At 37.8% G+C, this 19,091-nt stretch overlaps 1 protein-coding gene across 1 annotated transcript in view; it reads right to left on the bottom strand.

Annotated features, from left to right (window-relative positions):
* Positions 1–1,944: 1,944 nt before the first annotated feature.
* The window catches only part of LOC126278232 (UDP-galactose transporter senju), an 87,525-nt gene continuing 70,378 nt past the window's right edge, over positions 1,945–19,091 (bottom strand). The window contains exon 6 of the mRNA XM_049978211.1: positions 1,945–9,055. Within this exon, the coding sequence (XP_049834168.1) occupies positions 8,570–9,055 (486 nt within the window). The 3' untranslated portion in view covers positions 1,945–8,569. The remainder of the gene's footprint in view (positions 9,056–19,091) is intronic.

Raw genomic sequence — 19,091 nt, forward strand, 5'->3', positions numbered from 1 at the left:
TTATGATGCAGTAAGTTTCTTCTTATTCTTTTCTTTCTCTAACCAAAAATGATGGTCAAATTGTATATGAGCTTTGTTACAGGTTCGCTCTTTATCACGATTGTATTTGGGAGATCACTAATGTGTTCAACTTCTGATCTGTTAATCTTTCTCTTACGAAATTCCACTAATTTGCTTTCATTTCCATTTTTATATTCAAATAGGTCCCTTAGGTATTTTGATCGAAGATTATGATTGCATGAAGGCAATCCGGGTCAAAAGGCCAATTATTCGCGTAATCAATCTGTACGTCTCCTGAACACAATCGAGAACCAACGCATCAGTGATCAATTAATAATTCCTCTCTCTTTTAAAGTCGTACTAAAAAATGGCCACACAGGATAGCCGTATGTATGCGATCTAGCGTTAGGTTGCATTTCGTCAGTAAATATTACCAACCAACAGTTACAGCATGTAATGTAACGGACTACTGAAGAATGCGATACCACCCTTATAGTCGCTTCTGCACTTGCAGGGTAAGGGCTCCAATTTAATTTCTATGATTTTTTTATTTAATATTATTGTATGTAGTTTTTAATTTTGCCCAAATCTTTTTTATTATATTATTCTATAATGTGAAATTTATTTGTTTACTTCTGGAGAATATGTTGGCACCAGTGTGAGCCAAAGACATTCGTGTGTGAAAGGTAGAGAGTCGGACATTGTTAAGGTGACTGTTGGGGTGAGTTAGTTGGACTGTTGTGGGGAGAGTGTGGTTTTGTGAGGTGGACTGTTAATGGAAGTAAGGAAGGAAGTCTGTCGTCTTATATAGAGAGTATCTATAAATAGTATGAAGATGGAAATTATTGTGAAAAAGTTAAATTAATAAAAATTAAGAATCAATAGTAAAACAAAAAGTGAGTACCAGTTTTCATTAGCACAGAAAGACCCGGACCTATTATTAACAATGTTAGATGGATGGAACGCACCATGGCGAGAATCAAGACAATGAGACCAAATTCAGCATCTAAAGGTAAGGTATTTTAATTAGTTTTAGTATTCTGTGATGTATCATTCTTTTGTGTAAATATTAAGCTTAACATCGTCTGTTGTAGATACAGACCACCCAAGCTGGCGGGGTGTCGTCAATTGATCATCATAATCTCAGGGTTTGAAATAGCATTTAAATGAATTGAAAGTCTGTCTGTGGACTACATTTGGGAGGGGTAAGGGGGGGTGTTAACTTGGTTTGTCTCCACATAATGCAACAATTCTTCATTCATTCATTCATTTTCAGTTTTCATGTTTTCTGCTATGTCAGAATTGCACTATAACTCGGAGATTTGCAACACACATGTCACATGTAATATTTCTCATACTTCCTCACACATTTGCAATCATATTTGAAGTCAATAGTCAGTTACCATCCGATGGCAGCCCAGTAAGCTGGAAACTGGTTCATAAGACAAGTATTTTAATAGCTAACTATGTATTTATTTAGCCAAGCAGTAGCAGAATCACCCATAGACATTTAAAAAGTGAGAAAAGGGTGCCTTGATTCCGTGTCACAACATTTAAAGGCTCTTAATATATAATAAGGGGTCTACACGCCGTAGTGAATCCTGAGTTGGAGATTACGTACAGTTCTGCAATAACTTTTGTTCTGTCACATAAATAACCTCTGGTTCGATTAATACTTGATCCACAGATCATGAATACGACACTTTGTAATAATGTGGACTGTGACAATTTAGCACAAAGTTTCTTTATTTCAAGTATATATATCCCTTCTTGCCACAGCAAATTTCACAATTATTACTGCATAGTATTACAGTCACAACTGTTTGTGATGAAACACAGCTGAGGAATATGCATTCCACTTAATTTTAGAATTAATTTTTGTAAAAGCAAGCTGATTTTAGCAGAGAGTAATTATGGAACATTACTGAAAAATTACAAGTGAGAGAATTTTCAGCACATATTTTATGCCCATTCTTTATTGGTTCAAATTTTTTGATGAATAAATATTTCAAAATAGTATTTACATACATACAAACTTTGTACATAGTTATCTGGTAACAACAATGTGTTCATATAAAATCATCTTTCAAAAGTAATTATTACAAAATGTTACATGTTGACTAGGAAACTGCTGTTAATTGACAAGATTTTAAACACAAATAGGAAATTGTAAACAGACAAATTATTTCCTTAGCTTTTTTTGTATTTACAGGTTTGAAAAATGAAGCAAAAGCTTCACAGTATAGTAGATTGTGTAACACATTTTCTGCACTGATCCAATTATCATACCCAAGCCATCAGCTAACTAAAAGGCAAGGTTGTTTTTTTTTTGTATAGAAATACAACCCCACATTCTGGACAATGCATATATTACATAGTTTTGGTTTCAACAATTTAATGAAATTAAAGTGGTCAAGAAGTAGGAAAAAATATTTTAACTGTTGCACACAAGAAACATCACACTGGTGAATTACATTTCTACACGAAGGGGAAAAAAAGAAATTGAACAATCTGGGCTATGAACAATAGATTTTATTTCAGCTGTGGCACATACCCTGTCTTGATTTTTAACAATTTAATAGCTGTTGTGTATGTACAACATCTCTGTAGATAACATTTCAGAACTTTTCAATACTATTCTTTACAAGAGGAGATGCCACTTGTTGTCTGCAGTACATAAATACAGTAATCAGTAACATACATGAAACAAATGTGAATTGCAATGATTTTAGCTGGTAATAGAACAAAAAGAAATTTAAGACTTATATTGTAGTTACCTGTGACTTTGAGAACAAGGGGGCACATTTTGTTTCATTTATCATAACCAGTGCTATGTAGTTTCCATTTATTTAATATTTTACTTGGTTACTTATTTTGTCACAGAATTTAAGTTAGTGATTAGGATAATAATGAATTGGATGGTAAAGTACACCTATTGGGAATTAACCTTTTGCGGTGACTAGTCCGAAGGCAAAAGAGAGAGAGAGAGAGAGAGAGAGAGAGAGAGAGAGAGAGAGAGAATTCAAAAGCAAACAACAAATAGCTGTGCAAATATATTCAATATATGCATTTGATTTTTGATCTTTTCTGCTCTTGGTCAAACTGAGTAAGGTATTTTCTGTCAAGACTAGAATACAGATTTAATAGTAGACATTGCAGCATTACGGGTGCCAAATGAAAAGCAATACACACGTTTTGTTCCATAAACAGTGTGTGGTCCCTTCTTTTTCATGAAGGGAATTTGTGATATGACACTAAATAAAATGAAATAGACGGCATGATTTTTTTCCTAGTGGCCCCATGTGCTTAAGTTGCTTACAAGGAAATTGGAAAGGTCTGGATACGACAGAGCAACACATGGATGGCCATCATCAACCAGGAACCTTCATGTAGTTTCATATACATTTAGACCTGAAAATGTCTGTAACTGATTATGAGTGAATCACATAAGAAGTAACACCAGTAAGTTATAACGGTAAGGCCGAATTTACAGGCAAATCAGAAGACACAAAATATATGTGTAACTCTATTGTCTGCAGTGTTATTTTAAAGCAGCAAGTTTTGCAAGAGATTTAACTTCTTTGTGCTTTAACAAGAATGGGCTATATACAACATGTCTAATAAAATGTAACTCGCTATAGTAAATCATGCAAAATAGAAAAGAGAAATGATGAGGATGGTTTAAATGCAAGATGTGCTGCTACACTACCAAAAGGAAAAACACTAATGAACTTAAAATGAACTTAAAGAGATGTCTAACAGATCACAGCTTCGGTGCCAATCACTGTTACTTAAAGCAAAAATCATTCCAATGTAAGAAATGATGAGATATCTCTTATCCACTGATAAGAATAACTTTGAGAATTTGTTACATTGTTTAACCTAGCAATTCACATCAGAGATTGTGCACTTCAGAGGAGTGTGGCCAGGCAGAGTTTATTGCTGCAACTCTGCCTGTCATGAAAGACTAACATAACAAAACCTTACACAACAAAGGAAATGATATCATTCATTAGTTGCATCTGCTGGCACACTTGTATTTGTACCACAGAGCAAACAATTAACATACCTTGATGTAAGAACAAGACAAAGAGGTGTGAGTCTTTAGCTTATAAAAATTTATATGAAGAAAACAATGCAAGGAAGTTCCCTATATGTTTGGGGCATTATTTCTGAATGTTATTAATGTCATTTGGCAAGTCAACAGCAATATGAGTAGTTGGTAGTTTACTAGCACTGCTTTATCTTTCATTGTTCATAGCTACTTGTTGGAAACAGTGGTAGCAATCAGTCTAATTAGAACTGTTTCAGATGATACTGGCCTTATATCAAATTCATAATGTACATGAAAAGATCATCTTAATTCTTAGCAGTACCTGTAGTACACATAATGTGATTACTTAACAAGGTAATGTCTAGACAGAGTTGATGATCAATTAAAAATCTATAATAAGGAGCAATGCTGGCAAAACAAATACATATCATAGAGCAAAGAGAGATTCCCGTGCAAAAACATTTGGCAGCAACTCTATACATTGTCAAATACTACTAAAAAATAAATGTTTCACAGAAATTTATGACTGTGATGAAAAGCCATTTCTGTCACTAAGAACAGACAGTCTGAATGTTTCTTTACAAAACAAGGAACTAATGACTCCACATTATATTTTCATGTTGACTGTGTGCCAGCTTTATATAATTAAACATGGAGCTCATTTTTAAAGGCAGCACTGATTAGAGCAGGATACAACTGTGAGACAAGAGAGAACCAGAATATCTCTGTGAAGATGAAGAGGATTCAACATTGCTGAGTAACTGAAGAAAATTTGATTTAGTCTTACATTCAGAACAACTAATTATAAAATTACAATATGGTTACAGAGTGCATATAATTTCACATCTGTTTACATCCCATAATGAAAAGCAACAAGAAAAAATATCACAGTTGTAACATCACAGAGAAAATAGTACATAACAGTTTCAAATATACAATGACAGACACACAGCACTTATCGTTAAAATTACAGGGAAACAGAAAGACTGGCAAGTACATTGTTTCAGGAGGCACACCCACCCCTGAACTGTTTCGTGGTCAAATCTCGCAGACAGTCACCCATCCTCCCTTTTCCCCATTCCTCCAAACAGCACGGCTCTGACTGCTGTTCTTACTATTCTGGATACCTAGTACCAGCTAGGGCTTGAATACCTCAGTACATTAATTTCTCACATCAGGCACTGAAATATAATCATCTCTCACAAATATCCTTTCCACACAATCCACTTGTCACCTCCTGCCACACTCCTAACCTTTACAAGATTCTTATCAAAAAATTCATCATTCCAAGACCTCCAATACCACCTCAAGGTTCCTGCTCCTACTATTAATCATGTTGCTTAATCTGCTCTTTGCACCCACTCACCATCATCCTCTCCAGCTCCATCTCTGGGAAATCATACAATGTTAAAAAGCAGGGAAACGTGTGTCACTAATTATGTTCTGCCATGGCTTTCTATATTGGGATGACGAACACCAAAATGGTAGATGGCGTAAATGGACACGAAAAACTATCTGTGTTGCGAATGTCAAGTACTAAGTGTCACTCAGAGGACCAGAATGCCTGCCATACCTCATTTGGATCCCTCTACCCAGAGACAAGAACTCACTCTCTAAGATATCCTCTCATCTCGATGCCCTCATGCCCTCCTACGCTAAACAGCCCTTGCACATATTATTGAATTTTAAAGTTCTATCCTACCTACTATTTACTTAAAATTGCAAGACAGAATGATTGGCCTGCACTTACCTCAATAATAGTGCTGACAGACACCTACAAAAATACAAGAAACTATCCTAGCTTTGAAACTATTAATTCCTTCCATAGGGAGAATGAACAGGTGGTCCCTGTCATCCTAGCCCCCGAGTGACTTGCCCTTTCTTTCTCTCTCTGTCTCTCTCTTTCCCCATCTTACCTTCTCAAAGAATAAACTAATCATTACAAATGCTAGGATAGTTTCTTGTGCTTTTATATGTGTCAGCAGCACTAATAACTTTGCCTCATAAAAGTAACTACCAAGCACCCATTCTGTCTCATAATTCTAGTCTTCCAAGGTGAATTTTACTTTCAGTGCTATCATGTCTTAAAATTTCTCACACTTTCACCCCCCCCCCCCTTCACCCTGCCCTGCCTCTGCCATCCATAACAGATGCATCACACCACTGCCCCCCCTTCCCCCCTTACTAACTGCATTACTCTGGCCACATTTTGTTTTCCATTCCTCTTTTCCCTCCTCGGGCCCTACTACTCACTCTATAATGCCAATAATCTCTGATCCGAAGGTAGCACAATGCTACCTCTTACACTTTACAGTTACATTTTCATTGTCTTTGTCTTTTTTTTCTCTTGAAACTTAGGTTGCTCAAAAAGGAACCTTTTGTCCTAATGCTAGGAACATGCTTCTATAGGCAGTACTGGGCTTTGCCTATCTTGAAGGTGTACACTGGGTAGTCTTCATATGTCTCCTTGTAATTTTACCAATTTTTTGAATTGAATTTTTCATTTTATACAACAATTCTTTAAATTATAATTTGGCTGTTTTAGAAATATATGAGATGATAGGAAAAAGCATATATAAATACATCACACATAAATAGAAATTAACATTAATTTACTCATAAGTTACTCTTACATTTACACATGATTTAAGTGTTCTGGAAGGAGAGACACATATAGCACAATAACTATAGCAATCACAGCACACATAAAATTTTCAAAAACTGCTAAAATTAGAAAAAAGTCAGATATTCACAAAGCCAATACAGCAAAACAAGCATTTAAGCACCAAACATACACTTCAATGGTAAAATACGATTAAGTAGCATACCTACAGAAATTACTACAGCAATAGAATCTCCTAAAGCTTCCTGATTGTTGTTACAATACTAAAGATAATGAATGGCAAGACTGACCATATACGAAATTTAAAATAAATAATTAAATTTTTATCTGACATTATCACAAGGTACAGATCCACAAGTGAAGTTAAGCGTGTCAGCCAAGTTCACTTCTTAGTGATTCTTTTTAGTGTTACCATCTCTTGGCACAAAGTAAAAGATTGCTTCTGTGCAAATCTATGGAACTAGGATTCAGCAGGAACTAGATTATACACATGTCAAGAACAATCTGAAAATATCATTTTTAATCTGCTGCATTACAGTGGTTCACAAGGCAGCACTTTCAGCATATTATTTTGTTTTATTTTATGAAAATCATAGAATAAATCCATGTAAAATCAGACAAAGAGAAGAAATTTCAAAGAAAGCCTTATCAAAAGTGGAACATTTTGTTCTTTTGATCAAAACAAATAATAAATGTGACCAACTCTGGGAAGAGTCTCCCAAAAACTGTGAAATATTAAATGTAAACATACTTCTGGAGTACAACATTAAATGACAATTCTGTACTGTAAAAATACTCACCAAAAAGTGGTTTGAAGGTGATATCTTTATGTTATGGCTTCATACTTTGTGGGTTATTCTGATGTTACAAACTTTAGGCAATTATATTTATTTCACAGCACAAGGGTTCAAAGAAAAAACAAAGCTCTTCTATTAGTGAGTCCACTGACATTTCTGTTCAAGAAACAAGTATATGCCGAGACAGTATCCAGCACCTTTCATAACTTCATTTCAACAAGGCCACAAATTTTCATTAGTTCTCTGATATTGTTACTATTATAATTACTATTTCAAGTTATTCGAAGTTTTTGGAATAGAGCTGAAGGAAATTCATGAATTAAAAAAATGCACCGGTGTAAGTTATGTAACTATTCAGTACACAGCAAATGAACACACTGAGCCCTTATATCAATGCAAAATTATGTTGAAATGATAATCTTTAAACACATTATAACTATCATAACTAAAAAGATCAAGTACAACAGAAGCTAAATGCTTATCAATCTTTGGGCAAGTTCGTGGAAATGTTCCATCATTTCATGTCCTAACTTATTTAAAAGCTTATACTTGTCTGCTTGGTAGCATATAAACTAGTAAAGATTCTGGTGAAATGATGATTATACAAATCTTGACATTAGTTGCTAACATTGCCCAATTTCAAAGATAATGTTTTAAAGTTTCTGTTTAACAGAATAGAGTACACCACAAGAAATGGTTGGAAAACATGAAAAGTATGGAAATTCTTCTGCTCTCATTGTTTCTTGCACTTGTATTGTTTCAGTGTATAAAATGTTCCACATTTATGTTCACCATAACAACTGTATATTATGTGCCATTGATTATGGTCACAAGTTAACTTACAGCAACCCTTTATAAAATTCATGAGTATAAAGATACAGGCTTCTAAATTTACGTGGACCATTTCTTATAATATCAATAAATAACAAAAGTTAAATCTATGTAAATATCACAGACTATAATTATGACTTAAATTCAGAAATGAAAAGCCAGTTGCCAACACAAGTTAACCTACAGAACTCCTTGGTACATTCTGCAAGTATAAAGGTGCAGCCTTTTAAATTCATATGGGCCATTTCTGAAAATATTAGTAAGTTAGGCAGAAGAAACATCTAACAGATCTTCCTCTTCCTCTGTTTGCTTGTCTTCTTTCTGTGACTGATTTACAACTGGATTTTGAGAATAGAGTATAACAGCATATGACACAATGGAGATGGCAATAACAGTGTTCACATATATTGGTATTCCAAATATTAACCGACAGAGTACTGCTGTAAACATTAATTCAAGCGCACTTGCAAATGTTTTCAAAATAGAATTTAAGTTCTTCAAAAAGAAGCTAGTAATAATACCAATAGCTGCATTGTTGAACATTATAATCATTACTTTAAATGTAAACACCGATGAAAGTGCTTCCCATGTGAAAGCACTATAAAGTTGTCCTTGCACCAGAAGTATACCTCCATTGCATATAATTGAATCCACATACATGAACACATTCTGTACAAACACATTGACATCTGCACCATCTGCCTTCAGAAGGTATTCATTGTAAACACCAGCAAATGAGGAACACACAGTCTGAAACAAAAAAATAATAATGAGCTTAAAAAGTTACAAAGCCATTATCATTACTGAGTTCCTAAAAAAAAAAAAAAAAAAAGAAGAAGAAGACATCCCATTGTTAATGTTGTAAGAACACCTTCAGCTGTGTTCCATAAATCACTGAGGTATGTGGCAGAGAAAGCTTTAATTGCACAATATATCAAGATTACGTATCTTCCATTCACAGCTGAAGCCTGAGAAGACTGTTTCTGTTTGTTCATGTGAGCTGCCATTAGTCAATTCTCTGATCAACTGCAGGAGCACTATTGTTGCGGTTATATATCGTTCTTTCATTTCTTCTAGAAACAAGATCTTTAAATTTTTAAAGTAGTTTTTTTATTAGTTAAGATGGCTCTTCAGCATCTATGAGATAATTTCCATATTTTCAAGTTGATGAACAAGTTAATACCATAATTTTACTCAATGCTTCAACACATTTCCTTAGTTGTCTTCTTAATGTGTGTCCAACCTCAGCATTGATTTGCCAACCGGACTACAGACAGGACATGTTTTAGCAAATAATTCATTCAACCAGACCAGAAATGGAATACTTATTTTGCACTGGGAAACAGTCACACATATAAAAATTTGTGCACAGCTCATCCTTAACACAGTTTGGATGCAGTACATGCAATGATCAGTCAAGAACTACGCTAAACACACCTAAAGCAATTATCAAGAAAAGCTGTAAGAACATTGTATAAAATAACAGTAGCTAGATTAGAGAAAGAAAGTTGCTACTCACCATACAGCAGAGATGCTGAGACGTGATAGGCACAACAAAAAGATTCACACAAATGTAGCTTTCGGCCATTAAGGCCTTTGTCAGCAATAGACACGCAAACACACATACACTCCCTGGCGCAAATGCAACTTGCACACACCTCTGCAGTCTCAGATAACTGAAACCACAGTGCGAGCAGCAGCATCAGTGCATGATGGGAGAGGCGAGTGGTTGGGGGTAAGGAGAACACTGAGGCAGGGAGGGGAAGGGATAGTATGGTGGAGGTAGCGGAGAGCGAAGTGCTGCAGTTTAGACAGAGGACAGGACAGAAAGTGGAAGAGGGGCGGAGGGTGGGGAGGAGAGGAAGGGGGGCAGGAAGTAGCGGAAAGGAGAGAAATAAAAAGAAATTAAAAGACTGGATGTGGCAATGAAATGACGGCTGTGTTGAGCTGGAATGGGAACAGGAGGGGCTGGATGGGTGAGGACAGTAACTAACAAAGGTTGAGACCAGGAGGGTTATGAGAGCGTAGGATGTATGGCAGGGAAAGTTCCCGCATGTGTCACTCAGAAAAGCTAGTGTCGGTGAGAAGGATCCATATGGCACAGGCTGTGAAGCAGTCATTGAGATGAGTGATATCATGTTTGGCAGCGTGTTCAGCAACAGGGTGGTCCACTTGTTTATTGGCCACAGTTTGTCGGTGGCCATTCATGAGGATAGACAGCTTGTTGGTTGTTACGCCTAGATAGAATGCAGCACAGTGGTTGAAGCTTAGCTTGTAAATCACATGACTTGTTTCACAGGTAGCCCTGCCTTTCATGGGATAGGAGATGTTAGTGACCGGACTGGAGTAGGTGGTGGTAGGAGGATGTATTGGACAGGACTTACATCTAGGTCTTTTACAAGGGTATGAGCCATGAGGTAAGGGATTGGGAGTAGGGGTTGTGTAAGGATGGACGAGTATATTGTGAAGGTTCGGTGGACGGCGGAATACCACTGTAGGAGGAGTGGGAAGGATAGTGGGCAGGACAATTCTCATTTCAGGGCACAACGAGAACTAATCGAAATCCTGGCGGAGAATGTAATTCACTTGCTCCAGTCTCAGATGGTACAGAGTTAGGAGGGGAATGATCCTCTGTGGCCGGACTGTCAGTCTTTGGGAGATGGTGGGTGACTGGAAAGAAAAGGCATAGGAGACTTGTTATTGTACAAGGTTGGGAGGATAATTACGGTCAGTGAAGGCTTCAGTGGAACCCTCAGGATATTTTGAGAGAGACTGCTCATCACTGCAGATGCGACGACAATGGGTGGCTAGGCTGTACGGAAGGGACTTCTTGGTATGGAATGGGTGGTAGCTGTCGAAATGCAGGTATTTCTGGTGACTAGTAGGTCTGATATGGACACAGTTACTGATGTAGCCATCTCTGAGGTTGAGGTAAACATCTAGGAAGGTGGCTTGTTGCATTGAGTAGAACCAGGTGAAGCAAATGGGGGAGCAGTTGTTGAGGTTCTGGAGGAATGTGGATAGGGTGTCTTCACCTTCAACCCGGATAGCAAAGATGTCATCAATGAATCTGAACCAAATGAGGGGTTTCGGATTCTGGGTTCTTAGGAATGATTCTTCTAGATGGCCCACGAATAGGTTGGCATAGGATGGTGCCATGCGGGTGCCCATAGCCGTACCTTGGATTTGTTTGCAGGTAATGCCTTCAAGGGAGAAGTGATTGTGTGTGAGGATATAGCTGGTCACTGTGACTAGGAAAGAGGCTGTTGGTTTGGAATCCATAGGGTGTCTGGAAAGGTAGTGTTCAATAGCAGTAAGGCCATGAGCGTTAGGAATGTTAGTGTACAGGGAGGTGGTATCAACAGTGACGAGCAAGGCACTGTGTGGTAAAGGGACAGGAACTATGGAGAGACTGTAGAGGAAATAGTTGGTACATTTTATGTAGGAGGATAGGTTCCAGGTAATAGGTTGAAGATGTTGGTCTATGAGAGCAGAGGTTGGGGATGAGAGTGAAGATGGATGTATTATCTGACATGTAGGCTTCTCTGCATGAATGGCGTGTTGTGCAGGTAGTATCGGAATGTGTTCCTGGAGGTATACGTTGTGGACAGGCATGACTGAGCACAGAGAGGGGACAGAGGAGACAGACAGAGAGAGTGGAGGGGGAGATGGGCAGACAGGGAGAGGTAGGAGGAGGATTAGGAGGTTTAATCTCGTAGTTTTGTAAGGGTAAATTCATTCAGTCTGCTGCACAGTAGTTCCTCATTTGTTTTGTTTAAAGATAGGTGTCCACTCATTTAATAAGCCTGTCAGTCAGACCACAACTCTCAGCTAATGTACACCTACAGAGCAGCAAGTTAAGTGTTCATCTTTTCCTGTACTTCCCTCATTGCATATTTCTTAAATTTCGTTCATGTTTTCTGTTTAAGAGGTTCAATCTCATTATCTCATGTTTTTGTGCAGGCAAATGCATTCAGTCTGTAGTGCAGTAGTTGCTCGCTAAACAACCCGGTACACAGATCATTAATGCATCAGTGTCCATTAGTAACACATCTAGAGGGTAGTAAGTTGCATATCTGGGACTCTGTCTGCTTTTATAGTTTACTTTCTCAGTTTACTTCCACATGGTTAGGATGTGTGGATATAGGAGGAGACGGCTGCAGTTTGCGAACAGTTGGATGCATCATTTCTTAATCTAATTCCCTCTCAGCATTACCTGATTTAATTCAACTACATTCCATTATTCATTTACTGTTTGCTCAATATACAGATTGAATAACATCGGAGATAGGCTACAACCCTGTGCCATTCCTTTCTCAACAACTGCTTCCGTTTCGTGCCCCTTGACTCTTATAACTGCCGTTTGGATTCTGTACAAATTGTAAATAGCCTTTCATTCCCTGTATTTTACCCCCGCCACCTTCAGAGTATTCCAGACAATATAAGATACATTCATGTAAACAAGGAGATCCAAACTGCAGAAGAAAAATAGTGTTCCTTCTTTTATTAAATTTTGTAAACAGTAACTTTTCCATAATCAAAAATTCTATTGGTTCTTTCAATAAAAAACAGTAAATTTCAGCCTAGCTGAATTTTAAAGAATAATACAGTTTTCAAAAAAGCTGTTTATTCTTACACAGTCTGAAATACAGTGAGTAACATCTGTGATCAGTTTGCTGTTGTCTGACTCACAATACAAGTATGTATATTCTGCAAACAAGAATATGTGCACCTGAAAGAGCAACACTCTCAGTCTTCAGTGTTTAATTACTTTGGGTGAATTCAGTATGTATAATTAATGAGTATCCTGTGTAACCTGTGTAGTGATTATGAAAAGTCTATTAGGTTATTCTCACTGAAATTACTGATTGTTGAACATGATGAATTTGATAAAGGATGGACTTAAATGAACTACTATGTTGTGATCTTCTTTAACTAACTAGTATAGCAGGGTTTTAACAATTTATGAACTGTGATTTTATGCAAAAGTGAACAGATTATTTTGTGCCACAATTGAAGCATCAAATTCACTATCAAAATTGTGAAATTCTGAGTGCTGACATGTAACCTCACGCTAATTATCATTCATAATAAATGTACTGGTCACCATTATTAATAATCAAAAGCTGAAAGAAATAAAATGCATTTTAATGTCAGCTGGAATGTTAGTGTCATACACAATATTGAACAAATATAATTCTGCACCAATGTGAACTTTCAGCGTTGATGATATCACGAGTTGTCAATGAGGAAGAGACTACAAATTAAAGGTCTGTAACGTCCCGAGCTCACGCACCCAAGTCACTGACAAAATATAACTTGGGATGTCACAAAATCACTGAAGTCTTTAGCTCAGACTTCACACACAGCTAAATGCCAAAAAAATTTAGTTTGTTTTATGATCAACACTGCAGACTGTGAGCTTCATAAAAAACCTCATACAAAAATACTGCTCATGTCCACTTTATCTGCTACTGGCTAGAGAGACCAAGTATGACTTTACAGCACAGGTGATAGGCATTCTTTTTGTTCCCAAATGATTCAAACTCTTCTTATTGGTGTGTATACTGTGCATTTAATGACTGTTTGTGCAAACATTTTGGAATTCCCGATTTGTCATTAATGTAGTACACACCCAGTGTGTAAGCTGCAACCATGTGGCCAATAGGTATTTTGTGTGCTGAAGATGATTCTTTATATGTGTGGTCTGTCATTTTTTGGTATAGAATAGGTCCACTGATTTTCAACAATTAGCCAAGGTTTCATTGTGATAGCAGAATTGCAGATAATTTGTCTTCCAGTTACTATTGTCAATTACCTCTTAAATGGTGGGATAAATTTCTAGCAGGAAAGCATACAAACACTGATGTACCCTCACTCATGATGCACACAATTTTCCAAGATTGGATATCTATACAGTTCACAGATGTGTTTATAGAGGCCATCTGGATCAGCCCCCTGATGTGCTCTGGTGAGCCACCAAAGAAACAGTAGGATTTAAGTAATCACAAACAAGTGCTTGTCCTACTCTGTAATCTGAATTACTGTTGTCCAGCCAAAGTATTCAAGCACAACCTGTACCTACGTGTTGCTCTATAAAGTACTATGATCACAATCATGTCTGTTCGCACTACAGCACTTACACAGTGCAAGAAACATGCAGATTTGATTTTCTGAGCTTAGGAGGAAGTGAATTTATGTCCCAGTCATTCATACAAATTTAACTTTACAGGAAGTTTCAATAAAGCCACCCCTTTTCAATGGTTACAATGCTGAATACAAATTGCCAAAAGAAAACTTATCGAAAAGCTATGTGACCTGATGTTTTCCCAGTGTGTTACTAATTTCTATAAAGCTCGGGTATCAGACAGAGTCACGTCGTAATTTATCCATGATGTTTTGGCAAACAGAAACAGACTTGTAGCCACCTTCTGGTGATTCCTGATGACTGCTGCTGCACTCTTGTCAGCAGCCTATATGTGTTGGCCACTATCCCCTCCACCACTTTGCTGCTATTGCTGTCCATGTGGTTGCTGCAGTGGATGATTGTGGTGGTGGTGTGGGCAGCACCTTCCTCTGATCTCTGGCTTCCAGTGTCAACAAGGCTGGAGAAATGCACCATGAAACATGTGACATGCTCACCAGGGCCACATCACTGAAGAGCAACATTTTAGGCAGAAAGAGTGGCTATCCATGACTTACATTATGATCCAGAGCTGGTCACCCTGCCCACTGGTAAATGGAGTGCTACTGTGTTGCTCCTGCACGCAAAATATCAACAGAAAATGATGATCTTGATGATGCAGCATACAGGAAGAAAGAAGGAGATTTGACAAGTTGCCTCCAGAGAAAAACCACTGTACTTCGTTATGGTAGTTTTGATATGAAAATTGTTAAGAAACTTCATTCACAAGCAGCTGCACCACCATGACTATAAGGGCTGCCATAGATCCACAAAGAGGGCATTACAACTCACCCCATAAATAGCATTACAGAAGCAACAACATGTCACTTGGCTATACACCTGACTATTCTCCTGATTGTGTGGAAATGCGTACATCATATCAGCTATTCCATTCACTTTTTACACCATCTACAAGAACTATGCCTCAATAATAGTGACCTTTTGGTGAGTTTCGATGTAATGTCCCTCTTCACCAGGGTACCACTGAAGGATTCCATAGAATTGTTAAGCAACAAATTCAACATCAACCTGATGAGACTCTGAGTTTGTGCTCACTTCAACATACTTCCTGTTCAATGGAAACTATTGGCAACAGATGGATGGCATTGCCACATAGTATGCTTTATCACTGGTTGCAGTGAATTTGATCGTGGAAGATTTCGAGGAGAAAGTCCTGGAGCAAGCACACCTATAACTAGTTTGTTTCTGCAGATATGTGGATAACACAATTATTATTTTGCTACATGGGCAAGGATAATTTAGGTGAATGTCTCCATCATAACTTGCTTCACTCCAACACACTGTTTATCACAGAAGTAAACAGGATGCCACCTTCCATTCTTGATGTCCAGGTGAAATGAAAACCAGATGGCATGTTGGGCCACAGTGTGTAAAGAAAACCTAGAAACACTGATTTGTATCTACATGTCTGCAGTGATCACCCCAACTCACAGCGTGAAGACATTTTACACATGCTTGTTCACAGGGTACAATCCACCTGCAACCAACTGAGCTGAATCACCCAGAGATGACATTCCAAAGAAATGGGTACAGCAGCAAGCAGATAAGGAGTTCATTTAGATACACTACACCTAGAAAACATCAGGAGGAATGTGAAGAGAACAAGTCAATAGTGTGTATCCTGCTTGTCCAGAAAAGTCAACATAATCTTGGAGCAACACAATGTTAAATGCTTCTTTGGTCCGCCCCCGAAAACCTTGAATCTACTAGGTTCAGTAAAGGATGTCCCAGGCCTTTGCAAATCAGGGGTCCATGAAATCCCCTGCCAATGTGGCAAAGCAAACAGTGAGGAAACTATAAGTGTGAAGCGTGGTAGAAGAGAGGTGCCTTGAACTTTGATGCCACAATGAATAATGCTGGACCACCAAAACAGCCATGGCTGACCATGGTCTAAAATATGGCCATACTGCAGATTACAATAACACCAAAATACTTTGGCAATCACCCTACTTCTAGGAATGGGTGATTAAAAAAGAGTGCACTGAAATTAGGGGCCAGGATGGTCTAATCGACAAAGATTGCAGCCTACAACCGAGTCAGGCACAGAAGCCTGCACTGAGCTTAGAAAGAGAAGCATTCCCATACAGTGAGGTCCGTACCCAACAACAATAATGCAGACACTTGAGGTCAGAGTTCAGAACTGGGCAACACTCCTGCCACCACCACGGTGGCTGCATGGGCAGTGACAGGAGTGGAGCGATGGCAAGGTTATTGGCAAAATATATAGGGCACTGACAAGAGTAGAGCGACAGTCATCGGGAAGCATCTGAAGATGGCAACAAGTCTGTTTGCCAAAACACCTTGGAAAAATTATGAAGTGGCCTGGGAGGACACCCACAAATTCTACAAGTTACCAAAAGCAGCTGACAGAAAACACCAGATGTTGAACATTATGTCTCTCATTCGGCACGCATGGTATCCACAACATGCAAATCATCAACACATGAATGCATTCTTTTCAGGTATCACGGTATGAGGCACGTAGAGCCACTCACTCAATGACAAGAATGCACTGAATGTGGGAGCATGTGCAGTGGGCATCACCTTCACTCATTCTAAAACCACAAGGGTCTTTATTGTCTTTGGTATCCACTATACCTCTGTACCAAGAAGTAACTCAAAGCAACATAAAACTGCACAAAATCATGGAATGAAATGCCACTGTTGTTGACGACAATTGTATATCATGAGGAGAATATTACGAAAGACACTCTTTTGCTACTTTTTATCATTGCCTATGTTGTAGAAATTACTGTTATATCTAATTTACAGTGAAGTGAACAGAAGTGAGCCTAGCCTGGACAGAGCAATTCACTAGTGCTCATTACTAATCACTTTAATCTGCAAACAAGCATTTACAAAGGAGGGAATGAAAAAACAAGAGAATGAGCTTTGAACCAAGTGAATGCTGACAAGTGCCCAGGTTTAATTTGTCAGAACGCTGTTTATTGTTATGAGACAAAACTGTGATCTCCAGACAGGATTATTTTGTACGGGAATGAATTGACAATTAAGTCAGCAAATCATCATAGGAAACAATACATATGGCTGTCTGAATTTTTACACGAGGGTTAAATATGTGGTGGTAGTTCTCTTACCACTGATCTCCAGCTCTAGCCTTCCTTAGCCTAGTTACAAAACTTTGTAAGTACATTGATACACAAGTTCTAATGGCTGCTCACTACAATTGAGCAGAAAGCTACAAAGCAGGATACTAAATAGCAATGAATGCTCTTAGATGAATACAGGTTAGAACTTGTATACACCTCTTAGTAACTGGATACAGTTATGCTTGTCTTATGAACTTGTTTTGCATTTCAACAACTGCTATACTATAGATAGTTTCCAATATCTGCAGTGCCAAACACAAAGCACTCAAGCATTCTACCAAGGTAAGGGTAAGGAAAATAATGTCCAAGACTACTATTATTGTAATGTAAAAATATACAAATAACCTGCTCCTAAAATAATAGCAATAATGTGACATAATTACAACAGTTCACATGTGAGAAATAATGGATTGTGAAAGCAAATCATCTCAGTGATGATCACATTAAGCACAGTCTCAAAGCAGAAAGCAGGTGAAATTCCTTTGACCTTTCTCTGCAAAACTGACAAACAGTAGAACACAGGCAAGCACTTGCAATTACAAACTTAATGCCACCAAATGCTGTTTCTCACCCCAGAGTATGCTTTGCTCACTTATGCTCCTTTGCTTGTATTCATCTCATCATAAACTAGGCTTTTCTTTCTCCTAGGGACTTAATGAATTAATTTTACACAGAGGCATATCCTGCAAGGGTCAATTTTTGTCTTGCAATGAAAAGTAACATTGTCTCAGGTTTTTAACTCTCATTCTTCTACTCAAGTTCCTCATATAGTATTCCTGTGTAACTGGCTACCCACAGTGAGTGCATACAAAATATGATTACCAGAGAGACAGGTATTAATGGTCGTGACATCATTCAGTTCTCCCAATATAACATGGCAGATTTTCCTTGTAACAAGTGTTCGTAAAGTTGTTTGAAGATATGCCAGCAGTAAACAATCATGAGGAAATATAATTGAAATCATATTTTCAACACAATGGCACATCAGTATTCTAGTTCCCACCCAGATCAGTTCATTGTAACATTCAGATAAAAATGGGTATGACGAGATAGTCCGCATGCTCAGCCGATGAGGCCCTTGATTTGGACTTTTTCTTGTCTACACGAGGAGTCGTGGTTTCATCATCCCTGTACAATAACAGATGAATCACACTACATGGATTAGGGACAATGCACAAGTAATTCGTTGTACAATACATATTCCTGACTAAGCATATCACACTTTACTCTTGAAGATAACACTTGGATTTGAATACAGTGGTCATGATGCAAGCAGTTTCTGTACTTAACTATACTTAGAGAATCAATATTTAGAGTGAGAATAAAGAAGAAAGTTGATTGTGTTTGTATCTGTAACATGCAAATTATCATTTCTGGACATGTCTTTCTAACCAAATTTGTGCCTGGATTGATGATTTTTCAGGATGCAAGACACAGCATGTTATCTTGCACAGAGAGTTTTTGACAAATC

Source organism: Schistocerca gregaria, chromosome 6 (genome assembly GCF_023897955.1).
Source record: "Schistocerca gregaria isolate iqSchGreg1 chromosome 6, iqSchGreg1.2, whole genome shotgun sequence".
In the NCBI taxonomy this organism is placed as follows: domain Eukaryota; kingdom Metazoa; phylum Arthropoda; class Insecta; order Orthoptera; family Acrididae; genus Schistocerca; species Schistocerca gregaria.